The 26,533-nt window shown below is 39.0% G+C and overlaps 1 protein-coding gene across 12 annotated transcripts; it reads left to right on the forward strand.

Annotated features, from left to right (window-relative positions):
* Positions 1-36: 36 nt before the first annotated feature.
* Positions 37-26,522, forward strand: wwk (white walker). 12 transcript variants are annotated; one of them, XM_065864694.2, is made up of 19 exons: positions 37-120; positions 900-1,317; positions 14,913-15,165; positions 15,457-15,827; positions 16,224-16,516; positions 16,581-16,736; positions 17,631-17,696; positions 19,991-20,126; positions 20,187-20,317; positions 20,384-20,665; positions 20,730-21,059; positions 21,392-21,754; positions 21,820-21,911; positions 22,196-22,333; positions 22,718-22,979; positions 23,724-23,822; positions 24,263-24,767; positions 25,094-25,239; positions 25,298-26,522. In XM_065864694.2, the coding sequence occupies exons 2-19, from the start codon at positions 1,044-1,046 to the stop codon at positions 25,520-25,522; spliced, it is 4,122 nt and encodes a 1,373-aa protein (XP_065720766.2). In that variant the 5' UTR covers positions 37-120; positions 900-1,043; the 3' UTR covers positions 25,523-26,522. The 12 variants fall into 12 exon arrangements, with proteins under 12 accessions (XP_065720766.2, XP_065720788.2, XP_065720790.2 ...); XM_065864704.2 differs by having other exon boundaries at positions 63-120; positions 905-1,317; XM_065864716.2 differs by lacking the exon at positions 23,724-23,822.
* Positions 26,523-26,533: the final 11 nt, after the last annotated feature.

Genomic DNA, 26,533 nt, shown 5'->3' on the forward strand with positions numbered 1-26,533 from the left:
GGTTTTTCACTCCCGCAGCCAAGTGAAAGACATTTCAGTCTGTGACGGCATTTCCCAGCGAGCAAACACTTTCTTTTTGACGCGCGTCTCCCATGACATATTTCCAAATAGAAGGAAAAAGTAATGTTGTTTAACTGTTTTTAAATAAATCAAGTCGTTGGCTTTTAAAGCTTAGTGATTCGGTCTGAAAAAATAAATGTTCTTAGCCTCTTGGCTCCTGTTTATTAAAGCGGTGTTCTTGTTGTCTCGAAGATTGTTTAACCTAAATGCAAGAAATGATTATGAAATAAGAAAACCATTTGGATTTCATTTTGGTTTTCACAAAGGTTACTCGGTTCACTCTCGATGGAGGCTACTTGTCTGGGAAAGCTCCTTAGTGGTTCTGCGTTTTGAAAACGCATTTAGGATCGGTCTTGGGGTTGTGCGTAATGTCTGAACCCACCCCTCATAACTTGCACCAACACAGACCAACCCACTTTTACTAGCCATCCACAAACAACAAAAACGTCTTTCAAGCCGGCAACGTCTTGGTTTTAATACTTTCACCAGCGAATGGCGTGCTACTAAGTTCTGCCCCCAAGTTTTCCTTCGAATCACGCATTAAATGGGAGCATTTTCCTTCGATTAAGTAATTCGTAATTGTAACCAAAACCCTAGTTTCCTTTTGCGTTGCCTACTTTTTCGCGTTACCTGATTAATTTAAATTCAATTAAACATAGTTTATGAGTAAACATGCTAAAAGTGAGATATTGTGCCAATTTGTAAACGATTTTACCTGCTTAATTTAAGGAGTAGCTATGGTACACTGTGCGTATGCCGGCAGAGGCAGAGCAGAGCTATTATCTATGCCCGCTTAAAGGAACCCTGCTGACCTCTGATTTTATTTTGATTAAACATAGTTTAGGAGAAAACATGGTAAAAGTGAGATCTTGTGCCAATTTATAAACGAAAACATTGAAGGCGTCGCAACGAAGTCATATAAAATATCAATCAGCTGTAACTTATAAAATAAAAAATAAATCAAAGACGAATTTTGGCACAGCATGAGCCAAAGTTTCAAAAGTCTAATGCACGGCAGAGATGGTGAAGGCGATGGAGCTTCCCTCTCGGAGCGTCAGTCCTCGGAGGATGTGCCGGACTCCACAGCAACAACGACCACGACGGCGACTACAACAGCCGGCGACGCTGGCGGCGGCGGAGGAGGAGCACCAAGGGATGGCGGCGAGGATGATTTCACCGATGACAACAATTTCGAATCAAATTTGCGACGTCGCAAAGGAAAAATAATATCCTGTGCCAAGGAGACCATCGAAAATGGTGAGTGCCAAAAACAGAACAACAAAACCATCCCACCTTCCGATTCCGCTTCGATATTTGTATATCGTCGAGTATGTGCCCGCCAGTCTTTTCTATTTTTGTAGGATTGGCAAGTCTAACCATATGAATATTTGAGTACGATTTGAGTTCATCTCCCCGCAGAGGAGACGTGTGAAAAACAAACTTTTAACTTGCTCATTTATTTCATAGATAAACAACAGGAAATTGCAGGTTGGCGGTAGTGAAAAGGACGAGCAAAAACTCTGGTAATTGTCGAAACTTCAACAGGATTCCAAGTTTTATAAAACTGATAGCACCCCGAGTTCAGCTAAAACTTCTATAAAACTACTCTTGATAATCAAATATTTTATGTGGGAACTAATTTTTAAATAACACCTTTTATTACTACGTTCCTTCTTACTTTTAAATAGATTTTAAATAAAAATTTGATTCAGGAATTCTACAAATTGTTTCGTAAACTAATGCTTTAAAGTATATTCGCTAGAATAGTGGTAGATCAATATAGTAATTTTGCTATCATTATTCTCCAACGAGTTTCAAGAGCAAATCGATTTTAAATTTGCAATATGCCTGAGTTTGTTTTCCCTCGTGACAGACAACTAAGTTTTTTAATGGGCTGCGTTTTCGCACGACCCAAGCAACTATCCAATTACGCTGAAATTACTTTCAGATTGCCGCACTTCCTGTCAGCAATAGACAAATAAAATAAACTTTTCCATGCATTTTCCTCCGAAGGCGGTGTGTGTGTGCTTATAGAGGGTGCAGGAGGCCCATTGCCATTGTCCCCCTCGAGTCCTTTGTGCAGCGGAGCTATTGAAAAGCGTCGTCGCGTCTGAAGGAAGGCGCTATTTGAATTATTTATGCGGAAGATGACAAAGGAAATGCACTTGAAGCTTTGCATGTCCTGACGGGTATTCCCCATTGGATTACTCTTTAATTGATTGGGCGCCTCGCTGGCTAATTTTGCACTTGCCTATCCCCATATCAATTGTCTTTTCCTCTGCCATAACCCCACAAATGGATTAACTGGCTCAAGTGTTTGCCTGTATTGTCCCACATATGAAGAGTCCTGCCACTTGGCCTGGCCTATGTTTACTTGCGACGACTTCCTTGAGGGTAGTTAATTAAATTCATTAGCTTTTATGGGTCAAGGTTGGCCTGAGTGTGTGTGATATATGTGGTGTCTATATGGGATTGATGGCTAAAAGACATTTGTCATTACAAGCAGAATGGTATCGTGCTACATTATGAATATGGCTTGATATTGAGAGGGTTGGTTTTTGACTGTCGTGAATTATGGGATCCATTCGTTGGAGGTTTTTCTTTGTTTGATTAGCATTTTGTGGTAATTTGGGGTTTACTATTGTGACATTTTAATATTAGTAAGTAATATCGAATTATCTCTGAAAGCATTGTTGGTTACCGGGTGATCTTTCTGCTTAAAAAATGCCTTAAAGTTATAAATTAGTGACTGTTTGTCTTATTTATAAGCGTGTGACTACTTCTGTTGTACGCTGTACGTGTGCTGGCAGAGACTGAGCAGAACTACTCCGTATAACTGTTTAGTGGGACTCTGTCGACGGCTGCTATAAAAATATTTAAATGGAGTCTGGTACTTAATCCAGAAATGTATTTTTCCCTTAAACTTAAGTAATCATCCATCTTGTAAAATATTTCTAGCAATTTGCTGCCCTAACAAAAGTACTACTTCCGTTTGAATTTCTAATAGAATTCCATGGTCCCCCACTTCGTTAGCTGTGAAAAGTGCACAACAAATTTAGCAGCATGTTGTGGCGTTTTTCGCGCTGAGCTTATATAGGGACTATCTATCCCTACTTTCTCCATCCACCGTTTCCTGACCCCGATTGGCCACCCACTTGGTTCTCATCGAGGGTGTTTCCAGGAAGTGCGCGGATTTACGTGTTGCCAAAATGTCAGACATGACTTTTAAACTTTGCTGGCAATCTGGGACGAGCGAGTGACGTGGCCAACTTACTCACGCTTCTCCCACAACGACGACGACCACCTCCCTGCAATTTCCCATTAGCAGTCAACCCCTTTTCCCCTGGAAAACTAGAAAACTGCATTGCGTGCGCTAGGAATTAGAAGAAAATTTGGCGAACAGCGTTGGGAAAAGCTCATCGATTTTCGCTGTGTCGAGTTCGCTGTGCATAAAGTCTGCTAATGGAATTGAATCATACTCGTACTCCCGTCATATCCATGGTTGGCTTTTGTGTGTCGGCCCCCATTTCTTTTGTCGGGGGTTTTGAACCTCCTACGTTTTCTAACTGTCTCTGTTTGTATTCCCATTTTTGTTTGCCTTTGTTGAGGATTGTTTTGTTGTCATTTTTATTTGCGTTGGCTTCAGGGCATAGCCTGCGAATTTGTTGGCCTGGCTGCCATCGGCATTGACAGCTCCCCTGGATGTCAGGGGGCTTGTAGGTGGTTTCGTATAGATGCGCCATGATTCTGACAGTTAACCCCTTTTATGGCATTGTTGTCGGGGGTTCAAGTGGGAAATAAATTTGTTTTGCCCGCCGTCGTTTTCAAATTATTTTGCGATATTTATTATTTATTGCAGCCTCTGAATAAATAAAAGTTACTCTGGAATATCAAAATACGTAGTTCAGTTCGGGATTAATTTTTGAAATATTTTGTAAGTTTTATATTAGTTTCTTTGCTTTATTTTATGGTTTTAAAGTTTACTTGTCAGGTTACTCTTTAAGGGTTATCAAATGGTTTACTGGTTCGAATATGTGATTAATTTGTAAAGTAGTAAGTTTTCTATCTTTGTTTTGGTTTATAGTTTATGGCCAGATTCCTGTTTTAAGGAATCTATATCTTATAGACAACTTCTTAAATCACTAAATAATATTCGGGTGAAGTTTACGAAGCTGGTTTCAAATTACAAAGCTAAATCTTATCTGGTATAGCCTAAATCTGTTTACTTTTCATTCACCCAGGCATTATTTATGATACCGTTTTCAATATTGCTTAAGTAAGCATTAAGAAGATTGGGTTCTCTTTCATATGCCTACATCATACATATATGTTTCGCGAGCAAAACATCTTCAACAAACAAGAGCCCAGCGAAATGTTTATATAGTCGACTTTTTTCCGAGATTTTTCCTTCAACTTTGTTTTTATATTAATGTTTTTCTCTAAGGAAGCTTATGGCCCAGTAAGGAGCCCACACATAAAGCCATGGATATAAAAGCTTTATTTGTGTCAGATTTGCAGTTTTCTTTTTGGTCCCTTGTAAAAAAAGGCTGAGGGGTATAAAGACTTTCTTTGTGCTACTTTGCAGCTGCACTTGAATTTTGTGGGATATTCAAAAAGAGGTCGTTTCAGGCCCAACGATTTCAGACTTCCCATAAAGATAATACCAAGTTGAACTATTATATCATCATTTACTTTGCCGCTGAACTTTGTCAGAAAGAAAAAACTGATTTCTAAAATCAAAAATAAAATGGAGCTTTTATTGTTTGTGTTGCATACTTCATGGCGCGTAAGTGCGCATTGCAGCTGCATTTCCTTTTCTTCCGTTTCCTCTGAAAAATTAATGGCTGTCGTCAAGTACATGAAAAGAAAAGTGAGTGCTTAGGAAAAATAATACTTTATGTGACCCACTTTTTTTTATAAACAAAACTATAAATCAAAGTGGTTTTCATATTTTAAACCTTTGGGAAAAGGTTTTACTACCTATTATAAATATTATTAAAATTTAAAAGATCATAAATAATATTTATCTCTTGAATGACAGATAGTTTGTGAACTTACAAGTTTGAATAACCTCACGAAAGACTTGACAAACTGCTTATCAGGCAAATCTACCATTGTGGCTTTTTTCAAAACCCAGTTCTGTTGGGCTAAGCCACAATTCAGCAGCAAATCTTGATATGTAAATGCGTGGCAAGTTGTGTGCACTTGTGGCCAATGGGTTACATGCGAGTATATCCACCACACACCAACCTGGTTCTCCTTGCGCCAATCTCGCCTGCCGGCTGTCTGTATTTTCCAGCTCGGCCCGTGTGCAAGTTTCAGACAGCCGGATGTTTCTGGGTATATTCCCATCCGTTGCATAGTTACAATATGCTTGGCAAAATCCTGCCTAAAACGCTGGCTGACTGACAGCTGATGTGGGATATTTGCAGGCAAAGGAGCTGAGGTTGCACTCACCGGCAATCCAGCCACATTTCGGTTCGGATTTGATGCTTTAAATTGTTAAAGTCATCGTGGGCAAACACCATCGTTGCTCCTCGGTGCTTGGTTGGCATTGAGAGCAGCTTAATTTCCGTGGAAATTCCGCATCGTTAGTTGGGTGTCTGGCGGAACGGGTAGCATTTTCATTTGCGTAGGTGTGCGCCAGTCTGGCTTATAGCTTTGATTGGCTGCTAATCTGATAGGTTTTGCCCACGCTTTCCACCTTTAACCTCTGACATACTGCCACAGATCCAATTATTATCAATTTAAAGCCGAAAAAGAGAGTTTTAGAGAATATTTAATTAAGGAAATGTACCCATCCTATTTATATCTGTTGCTCACCTGAGAATTTAATAAATACTATTTTTTTAGTTAAGCCAACCCCGCCCAAATAGTTATTATAGGTTAATCACCGGCTTAAAATACTGAAAAGGTTTTGGATAAGTGGTTTCCTTATGTAACTTTAGGATCTTTATTTCAAGTCATCCACCTTTTTTTGGTTTTGCTAAGAGTCCTTGGAACATAGAATACCTTCTTTCAACCATGTTTCCCTATCGTAAATCTACTTGTGTTAACTGTGTGCAACATTCCTCGACTATAAAACTAGATTTGGAGCACTGACCTGACATCCGCACAAGCAGTGTCCAAATTCGATTGCAGACCAATTCTGAAAATGCCAAAGGAGATATAGAAACCGAGGGGAGTTAACATACTATACATAGATGGTCGAATGAAAAGCCTCTACTATCTGACAATCTTGCCTGCATTCCAGATGCACATAACATTGTTGTCTTGATGATGCTCATGTCCGGATGGCCTAGCCGAAAGCGTAACCCGCTTTGCAGGAAACAATAGACAGTGCACAAAACCCAATTTTAAGGGAAAGGATGTCCTGCTCCTGCTCCTCCAACGGCGACTCCATCCTGGCAGACTTTACTATCACCTCTTCGACCGACGTGCTTCCGCCCAAGTTTAGTTGAATCGCCAACGGCATTGCTCTTCGTTTGCTACTCAGCCAAAAAATTGCCCCCGAAAAAGGAAAATGAATACAAAAACAATCTGGATGTACTCTTTGTCTGTATTTATATTGCATGTGCTTGGTTTTCGCCACGGGTCTTGGCTTGGGTCCAACCTACAGAGCTGTAGGAATTTTTAGGGGGATACACTGCACGTCACTTGATCCAAAACTCAACATTTTTACCTAAAAAAGTAATTTACTATTGCTAAAAAAATTACTTTTATATCATCATTTTCATCTAACGTCTCTTTCGACAATTAAACAAATAGGTTATTTACACTTCTACCACTTTATACTTATATTCATTCTATTCAAAAACACCCTTTTAAGCTCAGTGTATCTATACATATTTACAAAAGTCGTGCCGCAAGTGCACTCTGAAATTCTGCCGAAAACGACAAAAATAGAAATTGAAAAATCAATGAGGCCAAGTTGAAGTTGAATGTGTTTACTGTCTAGAGGAGAACTTTATTAGATGCGGTCCCCCACTATAAGAAGCCTTTAATATTGGCATGAGGTAAAATGAGGTCGCTATTTATGCATTTTCCCTTGGAAATGGTGTTATCTTTTTTAAGTATTTCCGTTTTCTTCCTTGAAAAATAGGTGTGGAATAAGCAAGGTCAGCCCTTCACCCAAATAAGTATGCTTCTATTTTTAAAGAATTTCCTTGCACAGTCATTTTAAAGAGTGCAGCAGCTTAAGGTGGTCATAAATAACCTTTGACATTGCTACTGTTGGCGATTTAAAATATTTTCATATAAATCACATTTCGCGTGGCAACATTTCTGCAATCAATTGCATTTTAATTCAATGTCCTTTCCTCTTCAATAAATTTCTCTTGCTGTTTTTATCAGGATTTCCTTTGAGTATTTATTGTATAAAATATTATGATACATACTGAATATTTTTTAAACGATTGGCTGGAAAATGTGCCCAGTTGATGTGCGCATTTTAGTTATTTAATTTACATCAGCGTAAAATCAATTTCCGTTTACTGGGGCTATGCAGCAGGCAGGCGAAGGAGCGGAAAATTGCTGTCAGAGTCAGGCCAGTCATAATGTTTATTTAATAAAATGACGGATAGCTGCAGACAGTTATGGGACTTCCCTATAATGGAAACCTGAGACAAGTTTATTCAATAGCTAGGCGGCTTTTCGTATACATAACTTTGGCATTTCAAGTACACACGATATGTATTTTCTTTTTAGGAAATATAATTGTGAACATAATGGCTAGAACATATTCCATTTCCATATTAATTCTAAATATTTAATATTAAGTTTAAAAAACTGACTATAAGTTTTTGTTATATTTTAATGTTTAAGACCAAAAACTCTAATCTGATACTAACGAAGTACCACCGTATCTATAGAATTTTTGTTCTGTCTAATCCTCTGGCCATCAGTTGGTCTTTAAGTGCTGTTTCTTTGCGTGTTCTCGTTATACATCTTGTTTGCAGTGTTCCTGTTTAGTAGATGTCCGAGTACCAGTAAATCAATTAGGTTGGTATATATGGAAAGTAAATATATGATCATATCATAGATTTCCATTGGTTTACCTTAAGTGCTTGTGCTGGGGCCATGGACTTCCCTGTGGTTTTCCTGTTCGTCTCCTCCAATAAGCCTCTCTTGTCGGTTTAAATGGCATATAGAAGTGGGCGTGTGTCTGGTTCGTTACCCATTCGTGTGTGCCACTAATGAGGCAAAATGTGCTTTCCGGTACAAAATCCGTTCTACTTTTTGACTCTACATAGATGAAACTATGCTAGCTAAGGTTGGCCCTACTCAATCCGTGATTTTTTGGTCGTTAAAAGCGGTGATCAATCATGTTTACCCATTTCACTGCCACTTTTCGTTTTTCTCTCATAAACGAGGCTCGAACAACAAGCCAGACACGAAAATGTATGAGTAGTACAGCAATTAATCAAAAATCTCCGTTTTTGAGGGCTATTAGTCATTTAAAAGGCGTGATTTTTTAAGATTGGTATCACTAAGGTAATGGCTGAACAATTTTGTTAATTAGTCGAGTAGCAATTTCAAATAAATATATTTATTGAATACTTGAAACAAATTATGCCGTATTTTTGACATTAAAGGCTTTTAAGGTGTTTAATTCAACTTATAATGCTCTTAAACGTTTATCCTACAATTTAACATTTCACTTAACTTGGCCTGTTTCTTAGCTTTAAACTAAAAGCCAAACACTTGACATTTTAGACATGACAGCAACTGACAGACTTAGGCCACATCCACATTACGTATACGCCATGGGAGCTCGAAAATTATGGCTGATGCACACATTAAGGATTTCCCTTGCTTTAAACTAACTTTAAGCGGTAAACGTTTTACGGCCTCAAATAAATTTAAACAAATTAAAATTATTAAAGCTGCGACGAGTTTTTGTAGTGGCCTGCTTATAAAAGCCATTAAAATGTTGCATATTATCCTGACAGCCTGTCCGTTCTGGTGGGTATGTGGCGGGGTCGTTACAACATGACATCGGTGCCAACTAGACATTGTTCGACATGGGATAGGGAATGGGGAGTTTTCCTCCCCTTGTCCTTGGCTTTTCCTGGCTGTCTGGCTTACTGCCTGCTCGCCTGTTGTTATCTCGCACCTTGCTTTTCCATCCTCGTTTGACTCTTCCCTGATCTAAGTGGATTTTCATTATAAACATAAGCAAGATTTATGATTTAATTTGCGCACATAATTCGTAATTATGTCCGCAGGCATTTATTTCTTGACAACACTTCTAACCTATAAGCGAAAGGAATGGTTAGGAACCAGAATGTTGAGACATCAAAATAAAATAAATATTCTATATAAGTTTTTAGTAATATATTTTTAAAACCTTTTTAAAAACTTGCTTCTTAAAAAACCTTTAAGTTGCAGAAAGAATTTTTCTCACTTGTTGTAATTAAATATAAGAATCCTTTCTAAGGGCGGCCTTCACAGTTGTCACTTGAGACTTAAGGGGATGGGAAAAGTGAGTTGTAAACTTTTCAAATTGTCGCCGTTGGCCCTCATTAACTTTTTCCTTAGCCAACTGAGCGGAACACAAGTTCTTTTCTCTGATATCCTAAAGCTGTTTTAACTAAGCTAAGCGTAGACCTCGTCACTTGTCTATTTTTTAAGATTTATATAATAATATTTGCGCTGCTTATGGGATTAAAGGTTAAATGCTGTTTTGCTTTCCTTGAAACATTTTGATTTTCAATTGGTCGCTTCAATTATATATGCAGATTCAATCAATATAGTCAGAGCTCGCTCAAGAGCTCGTTTTGCTCAAGAGTCCCTAACGTTCAGTCCCATTTTTCCATTTCCCCCCAGTCGTTTTTGCTGGGCATTTTGACAGTTTGAGTGGTTTTGGTTGTCAGTTATAGCATTTCAGAGAAAAAAGACTGGAAAAGCTTGTCTATGAAGAGAATCCTTTTGCATTAAATATTAGCGCTGACTGAAAAGAAACGAGAGGCTTGTGAATATGATGTTGGCTATGATTTAAAAGCATTCGTGTCAATGCAAAATTGTTGGTAAAATATTTATTTAGTTTGAAAATAATCCTACACCCTCTACTGGCAATTTAATAGCATTAGACTGATAACTGACCACTTTCACTTAACGTGATTAAAACTCAATTAAGGACTTGGCACTATAATGTCCTTAAGCCACCCACACACACTCAGGAGCATGTCGATGATAAAGTTCCTCCGCTTTTAGTGCTGTATATCCTGGTGCTTGAGTCCCATACACAAATGCAATTAATTTATGCTGACCAAGCTTCGGTCCTTGAATGTTCGCTGTGTCCTGTTTGTCAGCCACTTCGACAGCAAAAGTTACAGATAAACTGTGGAAAGGGGGGGCTCCTGGATACGATTAAGGAGAATCGAATTTGGGGTACATTAATCACTGCGAGGATTGAGTGCATCAATAAGAACGTGTCCCTACATATATGCATGCTATTGTAAGGGATCACAATAAAGCCGAAAAATGCGGCAGAAATTGCAACATTTTGGTTGACCGGTTTTAATGCACTCGTGTGTAAAATTCCCACTGTTAAATATTTTATATCAAAAGGATTTTAGCAAGGATGCGTATGTCAGGCATATTAACTCCATTTAAGCGAGAGTCATTAAGAGCAATTTGAAGCAGGGTGGAATATGCAATTAAACTGAACAATAAAGAGACTGAATACGAGTCATTAAGCATCTGACAGTAGTCTCATCATCATAACAATTAGAGTGGGTAGTTGCAGGGAACATTTCGATGTATTGTGTTTTCTCTGTGATAAATGAGCTCCGAGTTATGCAGAAACAGAAATCAATGGCCTGATCCCCTTTTATTTGAGTTCTTAACGTTATGATACTAATATTTTGATAGTATTTTTGAGTGAGTGATCTGCACGATGATGCATACTGTGTGTGTGGCGGCAGAGAATGGGCAAAGCATCTTTTGTTTCTTAAAAAGTCCCCCTTAACAACAGCTTGCGCTGGCTAATATTTGATAGAGGACACCTGCATTTTGTCATCTTGGACGTGGATGACTTTCTCGGGATACAAAACCCACTTGTCTTTTTCCAACATCTCACATGTAGCTGGACGTCGTGTCAACTAGCAAAGTGTTTTCTCCCACAAAACGGCTACCTGACTTGACTCGCTGATGATTAGATGATGATGGTGGTGAAGGCAGGATGTCCTCCTCTACCGATGATGCAGCTGAACTGATGGAGTGGTCTGCTGGGATGGGTCATCATCAAAATTACATCATCTAATTTCAATTAGACGCAATTCAAGCTCGAGTCAATTAAGTCCGGCATTTAGCGGAGAGTGTTGAAGGTTTGCCTAATGAGCTTTTCTAGATCCTCTCCTCGAGGTCCCTCGTCACCGGCAAGGTTAATTAAAACATAAACTGTTTTAACTGAATGCTCGTTGGGAATAAATGGATGGATGGAGAGGCTGCAGCCATCAGACACGAATCTGCTGATTAAATTTGAGCCATCACACTCCTTCAACCCGCTTATGCAACAAATTATGCGTTGCTGTGGTTCGGTCTCAGTTCTGGTTTCATTTGGGCGCCCAACGGAGGGCGTGGCAGTGGGCGTGGGCCCGCCCACAAAGCCGATTTCATTAATTATTCAACGCACAGTTCGTCCCTTTAGGGCCCCAATGCTGCTGATTTAACAGCCGAAAGCATTAGCTGGCACTTTCTTCCTCCAAGAGGAGTCGAGTCAAGTCGTCCTTGTCTGTGTCAACTTAAGCATGTGCGGACTGTATAATGAATTGTGTAGTTCATGCTGATGGAGGGAATTTCTGCTGTTCTGTTCTTGATGTCGCGTATTACTCACCAAAATTGGTTTGAATTAGAATTGGATTGGATTAGGATGTGTGGCTCGATTGCACTTTTGCTTACTTTGGTCGCTGATAATGAATGGGTGTCATTTGTTTGTATATTAACTTAAGGAAATACTTTGGGAAGTCTATAAAAGGATATTAGGTTCAGGATGTTACTTTTTAATTCAATTTCCAATATGATATTTAGGGATCATCAACTACGATGCTAAGATATGCTTCCCTTAGCATTTATATGTTATTCGATTATGCTCATATACTTCATAGTTTATTAAAGTTTCTGTGAGGTAGTGGCCCCTTTTTATTAAACCTTATCACGTAAGCCGAAAAGGGTTAACTCATATCCGTGGAATAAAAGGGCCAACATTAAATGAACCAATAAATTGGCTTCTGTCTTATTTTTTCGGTCTTTATATTGATAGGATTTATTTAGGAAAAAGTGAAGAAAAAAAAAAAACATTTTTATAACATTTTTTCAAATTTTATATTTTAACTATTTAAATTTAGTTAATACTTAATAATAATGTGTAATTTTTATGAAAAATGTTTATAATATCATGACCCATACGGTCACTAACCTAGGGTCGTAACCTATGTATATTAGCATATGCCATTCTAGACCGACAATAAAGTGTTTTAGCCCTTGGCTAGGTTTTTATTACACACCATGCTTTAGATTTATTCCATAATCCCTCGGGGTAAAAATACGATGCACAACACGTGCCCCTTCCCCAGAGGTCGTTCTTTTCCATCCTGATCCATTCTTTTGTCACAATTTTATGAGCAAAGCGTGAGGGTTCCCATGGCCAAATACATTTGTGTGTTTAGCATATCAAAATGGCAATCGCACGCCGGTTACATTGATTGCGTATGAGTTTATAATCCTCCGGGCCCCGATGCCATTCAGGGTTTTGGGCCAGAGATTTGTGTTGGAATTTGCCACAGACTAATTCACAGCTCATTTGCCATGCAACAGCATCGAAATCGATCTATTCGATGCTGGTTGAGGCTTGGGATCTGCGTTGTTCCTGCTTTATTTATGGAATTAATTACGAAATTCCACATTACGTGATTTATTTAGCTGCCCAGATATGCACACATCGGTTCGAGCTGCTGTTGCGGTTCGTTCTTGTCGTTTATAATTAGTTTTATAAATGTATCCACATACAGTAGATATTCTAAATATATTTACAATTTGTTTGTTCTAAGCTCTACGGCTCTTCGTGTGCACCCTAATTAAGTTTGCTTTTGTTTCCAACTCTGAGTGTAAGCTATATAATTGAGTTTGTTACATAAATATCTAAATATTCTGATGAGTGTGGGCAGAGAGGCTTAGGATGTGTAAATAATGATGAGAAATTTCGCTTGTGCAAAAGCTGGCTAAATAAGTCATTACGAAAATGTGGTATATTTTTGTTGACGAAAGCTTTCTAGGAATTAGGGGATTTTGAGCATTCCAGTTTTATATAAGGTTTTTTGTCTGAGAATTCAATTAGCATTTTTGGAATATGGACTTTTATGGTAATCAAAGGGCTTATGATAATGTAATTTGTCATTTCTTTATGGGAAATGTAGTAAGATATGTATTGAAAGAATTCAATTGGGTTTACTTGTGATTTAAGTAATGTATTTAAAATGTCAATGAAACTTAAGGAAAGGTAGTGATATGTTTGAACTTATCTAACACAGAATTTTATTATAACAATTTTATACTTCCCACATATAGTCATTCTCTTCCTTAGTTACTTAAGATATACAAATCGTTTTTTCCTGACCTTCCACAGTACTCATTTACAACCTTATCGCCGTAATGGCGAAAACATTCTGAGTCCTGGTAATGAGCTTGGTGAACTTAAAACGAACCAACCATTATTATTATTCTTATCAAGTGAAAACATTGGCAACGTACCAACCCAACACTTGAGGTCACTGCAAGTGGCATTTGTCATTAGCCAAATTTGAAGTGAAAGCTGTTGATAGTCACAAGGACATGAATGGTGGCAGGAAGTCCTCGCCCGCTATCAATTTTAGCGCAGCGCTGACTTTTCATTTTTTCTCGCTGCAATTTCCTCAGCCCATGGAAATATCTCTTTTGTGCTGGTGCAATAAGTTCATAATTAATTACGACCCAGTGAACCTCTTACCAAGTTTTTATTAAACTTTATGGCTAACAAACTTTGGCAGCTATCATCACCTTGCAGTAGGAGCTAGTTATTAAATTTTATAAATAATGCTGTATATATATGAAGGTATAAATGTAGATTTTGTTGGGAGTATTTCTGGTACAATTCACTTTACAGTGGTCTTTGTTTATCAGTTAAACTTTTTTGTGAACTCGGCCCATTCATTAGTACATTTCTTTCTGATTTTATTTATTGTTTTCGTGGCTGTTTCTTTGGTCAAAGGATGCTTTTCTCTTGACATTCTGTAATTCCTGGTAAACGGAAACCCCAAGTTTCTTGGCTTTATTTCCCTGTTCACCAGTTGGCCTTTGCTTTCGTGGATGTTGCAACCTTTTCTAATTAAAAGTTCTTGTTTATGCTTGAACCATGTCAGGTTAGCTTATTTGTGGCTTGTATTTTTTTGTTTTTTCTTTGAGCCGCTTTGGTTTGCATCTGCTTTATTTTTCTCGGTTATTTTACTGCAGTGTTATATAAGGCAAAGTTTAATTCATGAAGCTTAAATGGCAAATATTGGTGTATCTCAACATTTCGAACTAAATATTTTTCATTTTTGATTTCAATTTTGTTATTAGTTAACATTGATTATAAATATGTATCCCTCAATTTTGTTTCGATTTTTTTTTTAAATTATTTTTGCCTTAAACTCTGACAGACTATAAATATGAAGTTAATAAAAATGACATATAAGTCTCAATGGAATTTGTATGGCGCCTTTTTAAAATATGTTTAATGTGAATTAAAAATTATCTTAGCTAGTCTATCCTTTTAGTGGTTCAAATAAGTGAATTAAATTGTATCTCAATATCTTTTTTTTGACTTCTTACAGCTTCCCGCCAATTACGCCGCAAAGTGCCCTATGCCGGCCATTTGATGACGCCTCGTCGCCTCTGGCTCAATAAAATTCCCACACAATGTGACGTGGTTATTGAATTTCCCGAAGATGCACCAGACGAGGCGCTCCGCTGGCTCCTGGCCCGCATCCGATCCCAACCACCGGCTGGTCTGGGCCTCCTGGTCCAGGTCAAGGCCCACGAGAGCACGCGAAGGAATGCCTTCTATGTCAGTGCTCCGGTTAATGTGTAAGTGCACTCCTCTGACTGGGGTAACTTTAATTAAAAAGTTTATTTTTATAAACTTTTTCTTTATAATATTCAGGTTGCTATTTATATTAACAGCTTTTTTTTGTGCGGTTCAACAAAAATTTATACAGCTTTTATGTCTTTTTTTGTGGCATCCCTACTTTAATGTTTAGATTAACATAATATTATAAATACGTTTACAACCGTCACAAAAACAAGCATCACATCGTTGTAAAACTATTTATAACTCATGTAAGCCCAAAGCTCCACTATATAAATCACTGTTTTCAGGCTTTTTAGAGCCGCCGAGGAAGCCCGCCTGCCTAAGCGTTTACGACCGGATTTGGGCGGTGCTCTAAGGGAGTTTACCACCCGCGAGAGTCATTGCTTTCAGCAGTTGCGCGGCGATGTGGGTAGCACGGCACTATTCACCTCCCAGGAGCGTCAGTGGCTGGTCCTCCAGGTGTTACAAGGACTACGAGCCGGCTGCAGCGACATCGATGCCCTACATGGACGGGCGGCCGTCGCCGAGGGTCAGAGCATCGTGGCCGCCTGGCAGGAGTCCGGCCTCATCACACAGGTCTTCCCGCTGCACGAGCCCAACTCGCTGACCCAGCTCCAGACGCACTGGGTCAAACAGATATTCGCACCGCAACCATTGGGTACGTTAGATTCGTCCTAGGAGCAAAGAACATTAAAATATACACCACATCATATTTCATTTATCAAAGTAGGGGCCGTTTTCTCGAGTACCAGTTAAACTAGGAGTTAACGGATTTGTTTAACGACCAGATAAACCTAGACAGAATAAGGCATAGATCTGACACCAGCTGTATTGATCAGATAAATCCCTAATAGGCAATCTGGTGCCGGTTAGAAATACCTCGTCCCTAACAGGCACTTTAAATGTTAATTGGCACTCGAGAAAAAGGCACTAAGTCTAGCTTTTTAAAGAGTATGAAAACAAAATGATTTTACTATACTTATTTTTCTAGCTGAATGCACAATTTCAGCTTTGAGTATGCTATCCTGAGGCCTACAAAATATTCTCTTTTCAGATGACATTGCTGCCTATTTCGGCGTAAAGGTTGCTTTGTACTTTGCCTGGCTGGGCCATTACACCTGCGCTCTGGGCGTTCCTGCTGTTTTTGGCACTATTCTCTACTTCATACTGTGGGGCAAGGGCCAAACGGCCCAGGATATGGGACACGTGCTGTTCTCCCTGTTCAATGTGGCCTGGGCTTCACTGTATCTAGAAGCCTGGAAGCGTTATTCCGTAGAGTTGGCCTTTCGGTGGGGCACTTTATCAACGCCACCGGAGCTGCTGGAACCACCGAGACCCTTGTATAAGGTATGAGAGCAGAAGTTATTGACAATTTGTTTGATTAATCGTATATCTCGGATCGGTGGTTTAGGGTCCTTTGGAGGAGAACAATGTGACGGGTCGCTTGGAGCCCAAGGAGGCGCCTGCTTGGCAGCGACGGGCGTTTCGCTATCTGGTCAGCTTTCCCATTATCGGATGTTGCCTGTGCGTGGTCTTTGCCGTGATGTTCCTCATGTTGCGTTTTCAGGTGAGAGCCTACATTTATCAAGGATTTTTTATGACCCAATAAGAGTGTGTGTGTAGAATTAACCCAGAATGCCTTTGCAAACATAAAGCTTTATGGATACGTTTAAATTACTATTTACGATGCCTTCTCGAATTAAGTACTTGACGTTTAACATCATGGAATTTTTAAAACCTTAAAACAAACGATTATGTTTCTCTAATTAATGAAGAGGGTTTAATTTTTCGTTATTGTATTTATAATAAATGTAGCTGCAATAAGTAAAAACCAATATTGTCTGAGTGTAGACAATATCATTACGTATAACCATGATTTTATGGGCTATCAAAGTATATTTGAAGTGCCTGACAAATCCATAAAGCTTTATTATTATTTGCAAGGGTATGTAAAGCACTTTCCGATCACGGCATTCGTGCTCCAACCGAAATCGTACCACAGTGCGTATAATTAATATTGTTTTCACGTTAAGCGATATACCAATTGGTGTGCGCGCGTGTGTGGGTGTTCGTGTGAATGTGCTCGTGTGTCGCCTTATCAGTATTTGTTGATTTTCTCTTATTTTTCTTCACGCTTTTCGCGAATCAACTGAAATACACACACGCCCACACACGCGCACATATTTAAGCAGCCTTGCACACACACACATTAACACCTGTCCGGTTTCCGGTTGCAACTGTTCCTGCTTCTACTTCCGGTTCCTGAATGCCACTATTTTTCTAAGTTGGTTTATTTCCCCTGCGTTTTCTTTTTCGCAACTAAAACAATCAAAGAGATAAGGCCAAAGTAAAATAAGTTTATCACTCATCACACATCATTGAATTGTTTCTACAATTTCTTTTTCATTTCTGCTTTGGTTTTTTTCCATTTTGCTTTCTTCTATTTTTGTATACTTCACAGGATTGGCTGGATCACCATAACATACCAGATAAAGGAATTGCTCAATGCATGTATAATTTGCACAAGGTTCTTATTCATTTTTAACTTGCATTTAAATTATTTAGTATGATTGAACAAAAAATCCACGAGTTTGTGTTGTAGTCGTCATTTGCAATCATTGGGATGGGTATATACTTCTTAAAATAATTTAGTGATAAGTAGTTCAATTGGTTCTCATACCTTTTTATTCTTAATCATACGTATTTGCCGGCTAGTTAACCATTTATCATAACTCATTTATTAAATCGTAAAATAGGTAAATTAATTCTATAAAGAACTAGTTCCTCAACCGCAACTGGTTTCTTGAATGAATGCAATAAAAAAGCCTTGCAGTCTATATTCCTTATTTAATCAAAACATTTTCACAAAGGGAATTGTTATGGTTTTTCTTTTCCCAACTCTGTTAACCAAGCGTTTTTTTTCATTAAAACTTTTTTCACACATATGCACTTTGGTCGAAGTATTTTTGCAATGGCTTGGGGCCATCATTTTGCATACGCAATTTTTGTTCTCCTTTTTTCCAACCCAAGCTGACGTTAATTAAAATGCTCAGCTGGCGAAAAATAAACTGCCTTTGGGAAACTGAAGATAGACACAAAAGGGAGAAGAGTACAGAAAAAAAGTGAGAGATGGCCACCCAGACTTCGACGTTGATAAAATACTAGAAAACTTTCGTTGACATTAGCAAATTTTACGCATAATTGAAAGTCTAAAACTATGGCAACACTTTCGCTTAGAAGGACAAACAAAATGAATAATAGTAAATTTCTTGTAACTTCTTAAACGCTGCCTTAAAATCTTTTTTGAACTATTCTTGGAATTTTCCATGCTGGGTAATATTAAGAATTCAAAAAGATGAATAAGTAATGTTTGGGGCCTTTTAAGACTGTCGATATAATTACAAAAATTCTTTGGGATCCAAAGTTGCTTACAGAATAAGGCTTTAACAGCAATAAATATTCTACTTAAACGTCGCCTTAAATTCTCTTGTGAAATATTCATAGAATTTTTCATGCTACTTAATAATAAATATTCTAAAATATGGAAAAGTAATAAATTGAAATTTTGAAGTCTGTCAAAAACAAATACCGAAAATCTATCCATTGAGAACGAGTTAAATTGTTTTTGTTTATTTGAAAACCAGGTTCGATTTAAAGTGTTTGCTATAAATTTCTATAGAAGCATTTAACCTTTGCCCCCTTGGGCACATTTCTCTTTCATCTGATCCATGTCATTAAAAAAGTTAAAAAGCTGCCAGCGCAGTGGACAAGCTTTACATCTCACTAATCTGAGAACGGTCGATTTAGTAGTTGTTGTTTGGCTACCATTCGGTGTTTGCAGGTAGTTCACGTGGCTTAATGCGCACCTGGAGCCAGGGGACAATGGCATTTTTGGCTCGGTTCGGTTCTTTTTAGTGCTCAACCGAGCACCTAAATGTTGTCGTAATGAAGCGTACATTGGAGATGGGGTATTATGGGTATGGGTATGGGTATGTGTGCTTCAGTGCGGTTGGCGTGGTATTTGTCAAAAGCAGACTTTTGTGGCTAAAGGACTTGGTTAACTGAAGGATGTGAGGTATACAAAAACAATATTGAAGGTATCAAATGGTACTCCTCCTGAATCACCCCATTATTTTTGATAACTTTTAAGTAGGATAGACAAACTAGATTAACTTAATTATGTGAGGCTTACAAAAATAATGTTAAATATATAATATGACAAAATTATAAATTTAAATATCTCAGTGGGATACAATTAAAGTGCATCCAAAGTTAATGTGTTAAACAGCCTCGGGGGGAAAGTGAACAATTAAATTTGACCAATTACAAAATTAATTACCTGGTTGAAAGTGTGGTTAATTAAGTTTGCGAAAATTGTGCAGCACAATAAAAAAGCAGGTCCTTTTGTTCTGCCGTTTAACAATAGCCCGTGTAATGGAGAAATGACGTGAAACACTATAAATGTGGGGCAGGACGGCTGGATTGGGCCAAAACCCAGAATCCAGATCGTCACCAAAAGTGTTGTTAATCCTCGGAAATTATTCGTAATGTAATCAAATTGTGTAAACACTCAATATACCCTTCATTAGCAGAGAAGAGTGGGGGGTAAATGTACGAGGTCAGTGGCGGAATGAATAATAATGACAGGTTAATTAAGGAAAAGTCTGGCAGGGGTAGCAGAAATTGATGGAAAACTCGAGTATGAGTGGGTAATGCTGATTAATTTCGATGTTTACACTTGGGTTGCGTGTGTCAGCTAATGAAAAACTATTTACAATAAATTTATTAAAATTATATGATTTATTTTTACCATCCGTACAGGACTGGTGGGACTCCAAGTTGCCCGAGGATAGTGTCTTATGCTGTCTGAGTGTCATACCAAAAGTCCTGCTGGCAGGAGCCATTACCTTGATGGACGAGGCCTACTTTAAGTTGGCCGTATGGCTTAATGACCGGGGTAATTTGGGATAAATGTTATAAACTAGGATCTATAATATCCTGTTGATTTCCTACACAGAAAACTATCGTCTGCAGTCGAAATATGAGAACCATCTAATAGCCAAGGTGGCTCTTTTCCAGTTTGTGAACTCCTTCTTATCCCTCTTCTATATCGCGTTTTATTTGAGGGATGAGGAGAAGCTCAAAGAGGTAAGTTTTTGGATGATTATATATGAAAATATTATGATAACTAAATTAATTTTCATATGTTCATAGCAACTGGCTGGTCTACTCATCTCCCGCCAAATCATAGGAAATCTTCGCGAATCTGCTCTCCCCTACTTTGTTGAGCAATGGAAACTAGCCAAGTTGAGCTTCAATATGTGGGGTGCTCTTAGCCCTACCCAAAATGTGACCCGCAGCCTGGCCGAAGAGCTGGCCACCGCAGAAGCGGAACTAAAAGCAGAGGCCACTGGCACTCCCACCAAAACCCATCAGCCGGAGTCATCGAGTAAAAGGAATATTGGTCAGGCCGAAATTGAGAGCTCGTTGTACAAGGTGACTGACGTATATCAAGTACACAAGTTCTTTATTGACTTTTGAGTTTTCTTTTTTTTACCAGTATGATGGCACTTTTTCGGACCATTTGGAGATGCTCGTTCAAATGGGCTATGTGGTGCTCTTCTCGGCCGCATTTCCCTTAGCTGGAGTGTGTGCTCTGATAAATAACCTGATGGAGATTCGCTCGGATGCCTTCAAGCTGGCCCATGTTCATCAGCGTCCATTTGGGCAGCGTGTGGCCAACATTGGCACCTGGCAAAATGCCCTGAGCATCCTGTCGCTCGCCGCCGTCATCGTGAATTGCGCCTTGATTGGCCTCTCTGGACAGGTGTCAAGACTTTGGCCCGGACTGACCACCGCACAGACAATCATTCTGATTGTCACTCTGGAGGTGAGTTCATTGGAAGGAGTTCATAATAAATATACTTCAGAAAAGAACTCCTAGCTTAGGTCCTTCACTCAAAAACAAAACCGTTCTCAATAATCAAGAGCAATTTACTCTCAAATTCTCAAAATTGAAATAAATTCAAGTCCACTTTCATATCTATTAGGAAATAGCTTCATATCGAAAATTAAACTTGAGAGGCCTTTCATCTTGATTTCAAGAACGTTTCTTCTCGAATAAGTGAGAAGAGAGATCCTCAATTTAAGAATTTGATCTAAAATTTTTCTGGTTCTCAATTTTGTTTGGTTATGGTAATAAAAAAACTTGGTTTTCCACAGCACATAATGTTGGGTCTGCGCCAGGCACTCACTTGGCTCCTGCCGGAGTTGCCCTCGTGGCTGGCGGCGGAAATCGCACGCGCCGAGCATTGTCGTCGGGAAATGCAGTGCAAGGGCACCTCGCCACGCCCCACACCACCTACCCCACAGTCGACCACGTCCACGCAGCCGGAACAGGAGGGTCCCGGCGGATTGCAAATGGAGAGCGGGGCGAACACCACCCGAGATCAGTCCATGGAGAGTCAGGTGGCCGAGGATATGTTGCTCTATGGACAGGAGTTCGCTGGCTATGGGCGTAATATCGAGGCGGATGTTAATATTTATGAGAACCGTGATTCGTCACCCGACTCGCCGCCCTCACAGGTGTGTAAATAAACCGTGGAGCTGTACTTAATATATGCAATTACCTTGTGTACTTAATTTTTCAGACCAGCACCATACTGATTAGACCGCTGCATGAGTCAACACCGCCGCATGGAGGAGCCTCCCTGTCCAGTCTGCATCAGGACGGTAATGGCGGGTGAGTACCACTTCCATTAAAATAATAATAAAGGAGTGTGGGACTGGACAACTTAAGTATTTTGCTCACGCCAAGGTGCCGGGAAACCCCTAATGGTCACCCATCGTCCCATGAACTTAATAACCATGCACTCAAAGTCTCCATTTCACCAGAACGTTATAAACATATTGTTTACAAATTCTTACTAATTACTTTACACATCAGCTTTTTTATTTTTATTACCCAATTACCTTAAATCATTTTGGCTCCTTTCAATTAAGCTAAATAAAATTATTCTTTGATAGAGCCTATCAGAGTTGTGTTAGAAAATCGAAAATTTGTATACCGGAAATTCCGCCATATCTCGGATATTCAGTGCGAAATTTAACAACTTTCCCTGGTAACAACCCAAAAATGCAACAACGACAGAAGCTACAAAGCGGGTAATTTATGGTTATGGTTGGATAATTGTTGGTTAGATAGATCGATGTGTGTTATCGAAAACTGTTTTAGATGCTTTCGATGCTGTAATATTCAGGATCCAATGCTGACTTCGGTTTATTATATTGAAAACTTTAAGAACTGTTATTAACAATGCAAAAGAACAACCGAAATTAGCATTAGATCTGCTTTCATTCTGTATGTTGCCCTTTCCGAGCCTTTAAAAATTAATGCAATGTAAACTTCTCAAAATTGGCCAAACTGCTCTATCCTAGTTATCTACTTTATATGATGATACAATTACTATCTATTTGTACACCTTTTATACACTCTTTTTTACCTTTTGTACTTTTTTCTCTCTCTTTCGCTTTATGTGTGGCACACAGAGCTTCCGCCAGCACGCTAGCGCTGAACTCGGCCTTATATGCAGCGCGCATGCAATCCATGCATATTCAAGAAATACCGCCATTCCGAAAGAAATCTACCGACTCGGCCGAACACACCGGCAGCAGTGCCAGCAGCAGTCCCCAGCGAACCACGATGCGACAACTGTCGGCGCAAAGGGATCCGCAGCAGACGATCCCCGAGATACCACCGTTCAAGACACGAAAGATATCTGCGGAGAGTGCCATGCATCTGAATATGAGCGTAAGATCCCAGGGGGAAAGACTCTATACTCGTATACCGCCCTACAAAGCAGGAATTTTCCCCTTTCACAAAAGTTTCCCTAGTGAAGTGACGTACTGCGTCTACGTAGCTATTCTATGTACTTTGTGTGTAGACTCTTGCATCAACTATCTAAAGCCTCGATACTGGTTGTCTTACTAATAGTCTGTAGTGCTCCCAAATCACCGCTCTACTTGACTTTCTAACAATTCAAACAATTAACACATGGGAATTTAAAATACTGTACTATATAACAGATCACAGAAAAATACAGTTCTTGCCAATTTTAAACGACCTATGATATTTTGACAATATTATTTCTTTGAGCTAGTTCCGAATTTTCGTTTACAACTATGATAATGATATAAAAGGCTAAGGACTTAAAATTTGTTGGTCTCATGATCATAACAACTTAGCTTAAGTTCAAAATTGCTTTAGGTTTCCCAGCTTAGCTCTTATAACAGCTCTAAAGTGTGATTACGTCTAAAAGTAGTAAAAATGCAGACAGCTTTGGATTACTCATAGTTAAAGATCCGGTTTTTTCTACAAATTTGTCATCCCAGTTAGGAAATTAGGGATAACTCAATTGAAGAACATAGGTAAACTTGTAATAGCACTGCCCTAGTCTCCCCCACTAAAAAGAGTTTATGCCACTATTTACAAAACCGAATTGCAAATAAAATACTCACCTAACCTAAACCCCCGCTCGAATTTTGCCGTTTAAAGGACAAGCTACACATAAAACTTCATGCACCAGAATGGATGTCACGTTTAAAAGTCAACGACAATGCAAATCTGCATAGAAGCATAGATTGTATTTCAAAGGTAGTGAAGAGAAACATTCTATATATAAGCATATATCAAAACGGATGCATATACATAAGAATAATGTGTTTGTTACTCGATGTGTGTTGTTGGTGTTTTCCTCTTGGAAATTGCAGGATCCGTAGAAATGTATTATTAGTAGAAATTATACTGTTGAATCCTTGTTAATAAATCGCTTTTATTGGAACCCATGTTGGGGGAGGGAGAATAAAATACCAAATTTGATTGGGCATGGCAGAAGCTTTCATACACACAACCCACGCTGGCTTCTAAATCACTCACAAATCCAATCACTAACAAATGGCATGGATTTCTAGCATCATACACAAATCCTAGTTTAACCTGTCATAAGCTTTCGATGTCTATAGATCATAAGTTGTATGATATTATAGTAGAATTAAAACACTAATGTTATCGGTTTATTTTCGGTTAATCTTAAGGAACTCGGAAAGACGGCAGATACAGCGGATATTTTAAAGCCAGCCCCATCCTGGTGCAATGTGGCCATGAGGTCCGGAGCACCTGGCAACAATTTGGCCACCCCACCAGCCTCCCAGCACCAGCAGCAAATAGTAGCCTCCTCATCCTCATCCTCTGGCGGGGGCGGCAGCGTCTTTAGTCCCAGTGGCGCTGGACCAGCCGTAGTATCCGGTGTTGGGATCAGTAATTCCCAGTCAAGACCCAGTGTGGGTGCACTATCGAACTCCTCATCCAGTTCATCCCACAAGCAGCAACTGAAGCAGCAGGCCAAGGAGGAAAAGCAGCAGGCGAAGGAGGAAAAGCAGCAGGCCAAGGAGGAGAAGAAGCGAGAAAAGGAAGAGGAGAAAGAAAGGGAGAAAGAAAGGGAAAAAGAAAGAGAAAAGGAAAAAAAGGAAGAAAAGAATAAGGAAGCACAGGGGGCAGCAGCATCCACCTCTACAGCCACAACTGATGACGAGGCTAAGGGTAAGATAAATATACGAGTGTGTCGAAAAAATCCCTAGGGCTTAGAAACCACTTTTAAATGTAATTTAGGTGTCTAAAAGTATGCAAAAATATAACTTAAGCTTAGAAGTACGAAGAACTGATTCAAAACGAAGACTATCCTTTATTCACTGCATACTTTTAGACACTAGAAAATCATAGGCTGTAGTAAGTGTAGTTTATATCATCGCAACATGTGTTTTTAAAAGCTTTTCGTTTTTATTTGATGTATGTTCTAATTATTTCAAGAATTTTACCAAAGATAGTTAAAGTGAACTATGATTCATATATTCTTTCTTGCCTTTCAGCCGCTGAATTGGCCGCCAAGAAATCCCGTCTTAAGCAAAAACTGGTGAAGAGTGCGAGGTCCGTGGCCATTTTCTCACTCAAACTGAAGGAGCGAAGGCAGCGGGAGGCGGAGAAGGCAGCCACCATAGCAGTGGAGCATGCCAAGGTACTCCAAAGTGGATGATAAACTCAACTGGAACTTATAGAAAATTCTATCTTTTCAGGCTCTGGCCAAGCTGCCGATGCCGCAGCCCGTGGGCGGCGAACTGTCCCTAATACCCATCGAACACCTTATTCAAATTGAGGATATCATACCTGCGATGAAGGCTGCGAGCTCATCGGCAGCACCCACATCGTCCAGTCAAGCCGGCCCATCGACGTATCACCATCAGCAGCAACAGCAGCACTACCATCCACCTTCAAATGCACATCCGCACACGGATAACTAGGCTTCTAACTATTAAGGTTGATAACCACCCTGTCGCACACTTTGTAAATAGTTTTCTATGCACCCGCCCCCATCTAGCCGAGATTTTATCAACGTTACTGATGATATATGAGCAAATTTGCTGAATGTGTGTCTTGTCCAGAGTTGGAAGCAACTAATTAAACTATACATATAGTGGTTATCGTATAGCGAAATTAAGTCACTCAATTAACTAATACGAACAGGTTTTTTCGGAAATCATTTATCAGGTTTTGTATGGAAGGAGATTAATTGAACATGTTAATGGCAAAAAGGATACCGGGTACTACATCCATTGAAATCGTAGTCAGCATACAAAACGATAATTTTTAAGAGTTGTGAAACGAATTTTGGTTTAGCGTTTTAGCTGTTAATGTGTTTTTGGTAGTCATTGTTGCTTAGCGTTTAGCCGTAAAAAACCATTTGTTACTTGAAAAGTGTTGAAAATGTTGCATTTGCATTTATGTTGCCAGTGAACGAATATTAAACAATTACGAATATTAATTAAACGAACACAATCAAACACTCTCACACGAAAATCAAAACCAGACAACACAACGACACGCATAACTGTGAGATAATATCGTCCATTGTTCCTTCCATATACAAGGATAACGCCTTCGCACTCGCTTTTAGCTATGGTACAACAGATCGGATAGAAAACTATGTATTACTAATTGCAGCTTGCTATTAACGAAGAAAACTATTCATTACTTGCTGCAAATATTTTCCTCGTTTTACTAAGTATTGTGCTAGCTTATCAAAAACAAAACGAAAGAATTTCACACTTTATCGACAGTCTAGTCAGAAGATCTACACTTTAACATAGATGCACCCAGACACAAAGGATATTTGTAAATATATTGTAGCCGATAAGTGTAATTTAAATGAGGTATACAAACTATACTAATGTAATGATTATATGTGCTCTTGTGTTGAAAAAATTCAAAGTAAAGACATTCATTAAAAAAGAAGTAATTTAACTGACTGCGGT

This window comes from Drosophila suzukii, chromosome 2L (genome assembly GCF_043229965.1).
Source record: "Drosophila suzukii chromosome 2L, CBGP_Dsuzu_IsoJpt1.0, whole genome shotgun sequence".
Lineage (NCBI taxonomy): Eukaryota > Metazoa > Arthropoda > Insecta > Diptera > Drosophilidae > Drosophila > Drosophila suzukii.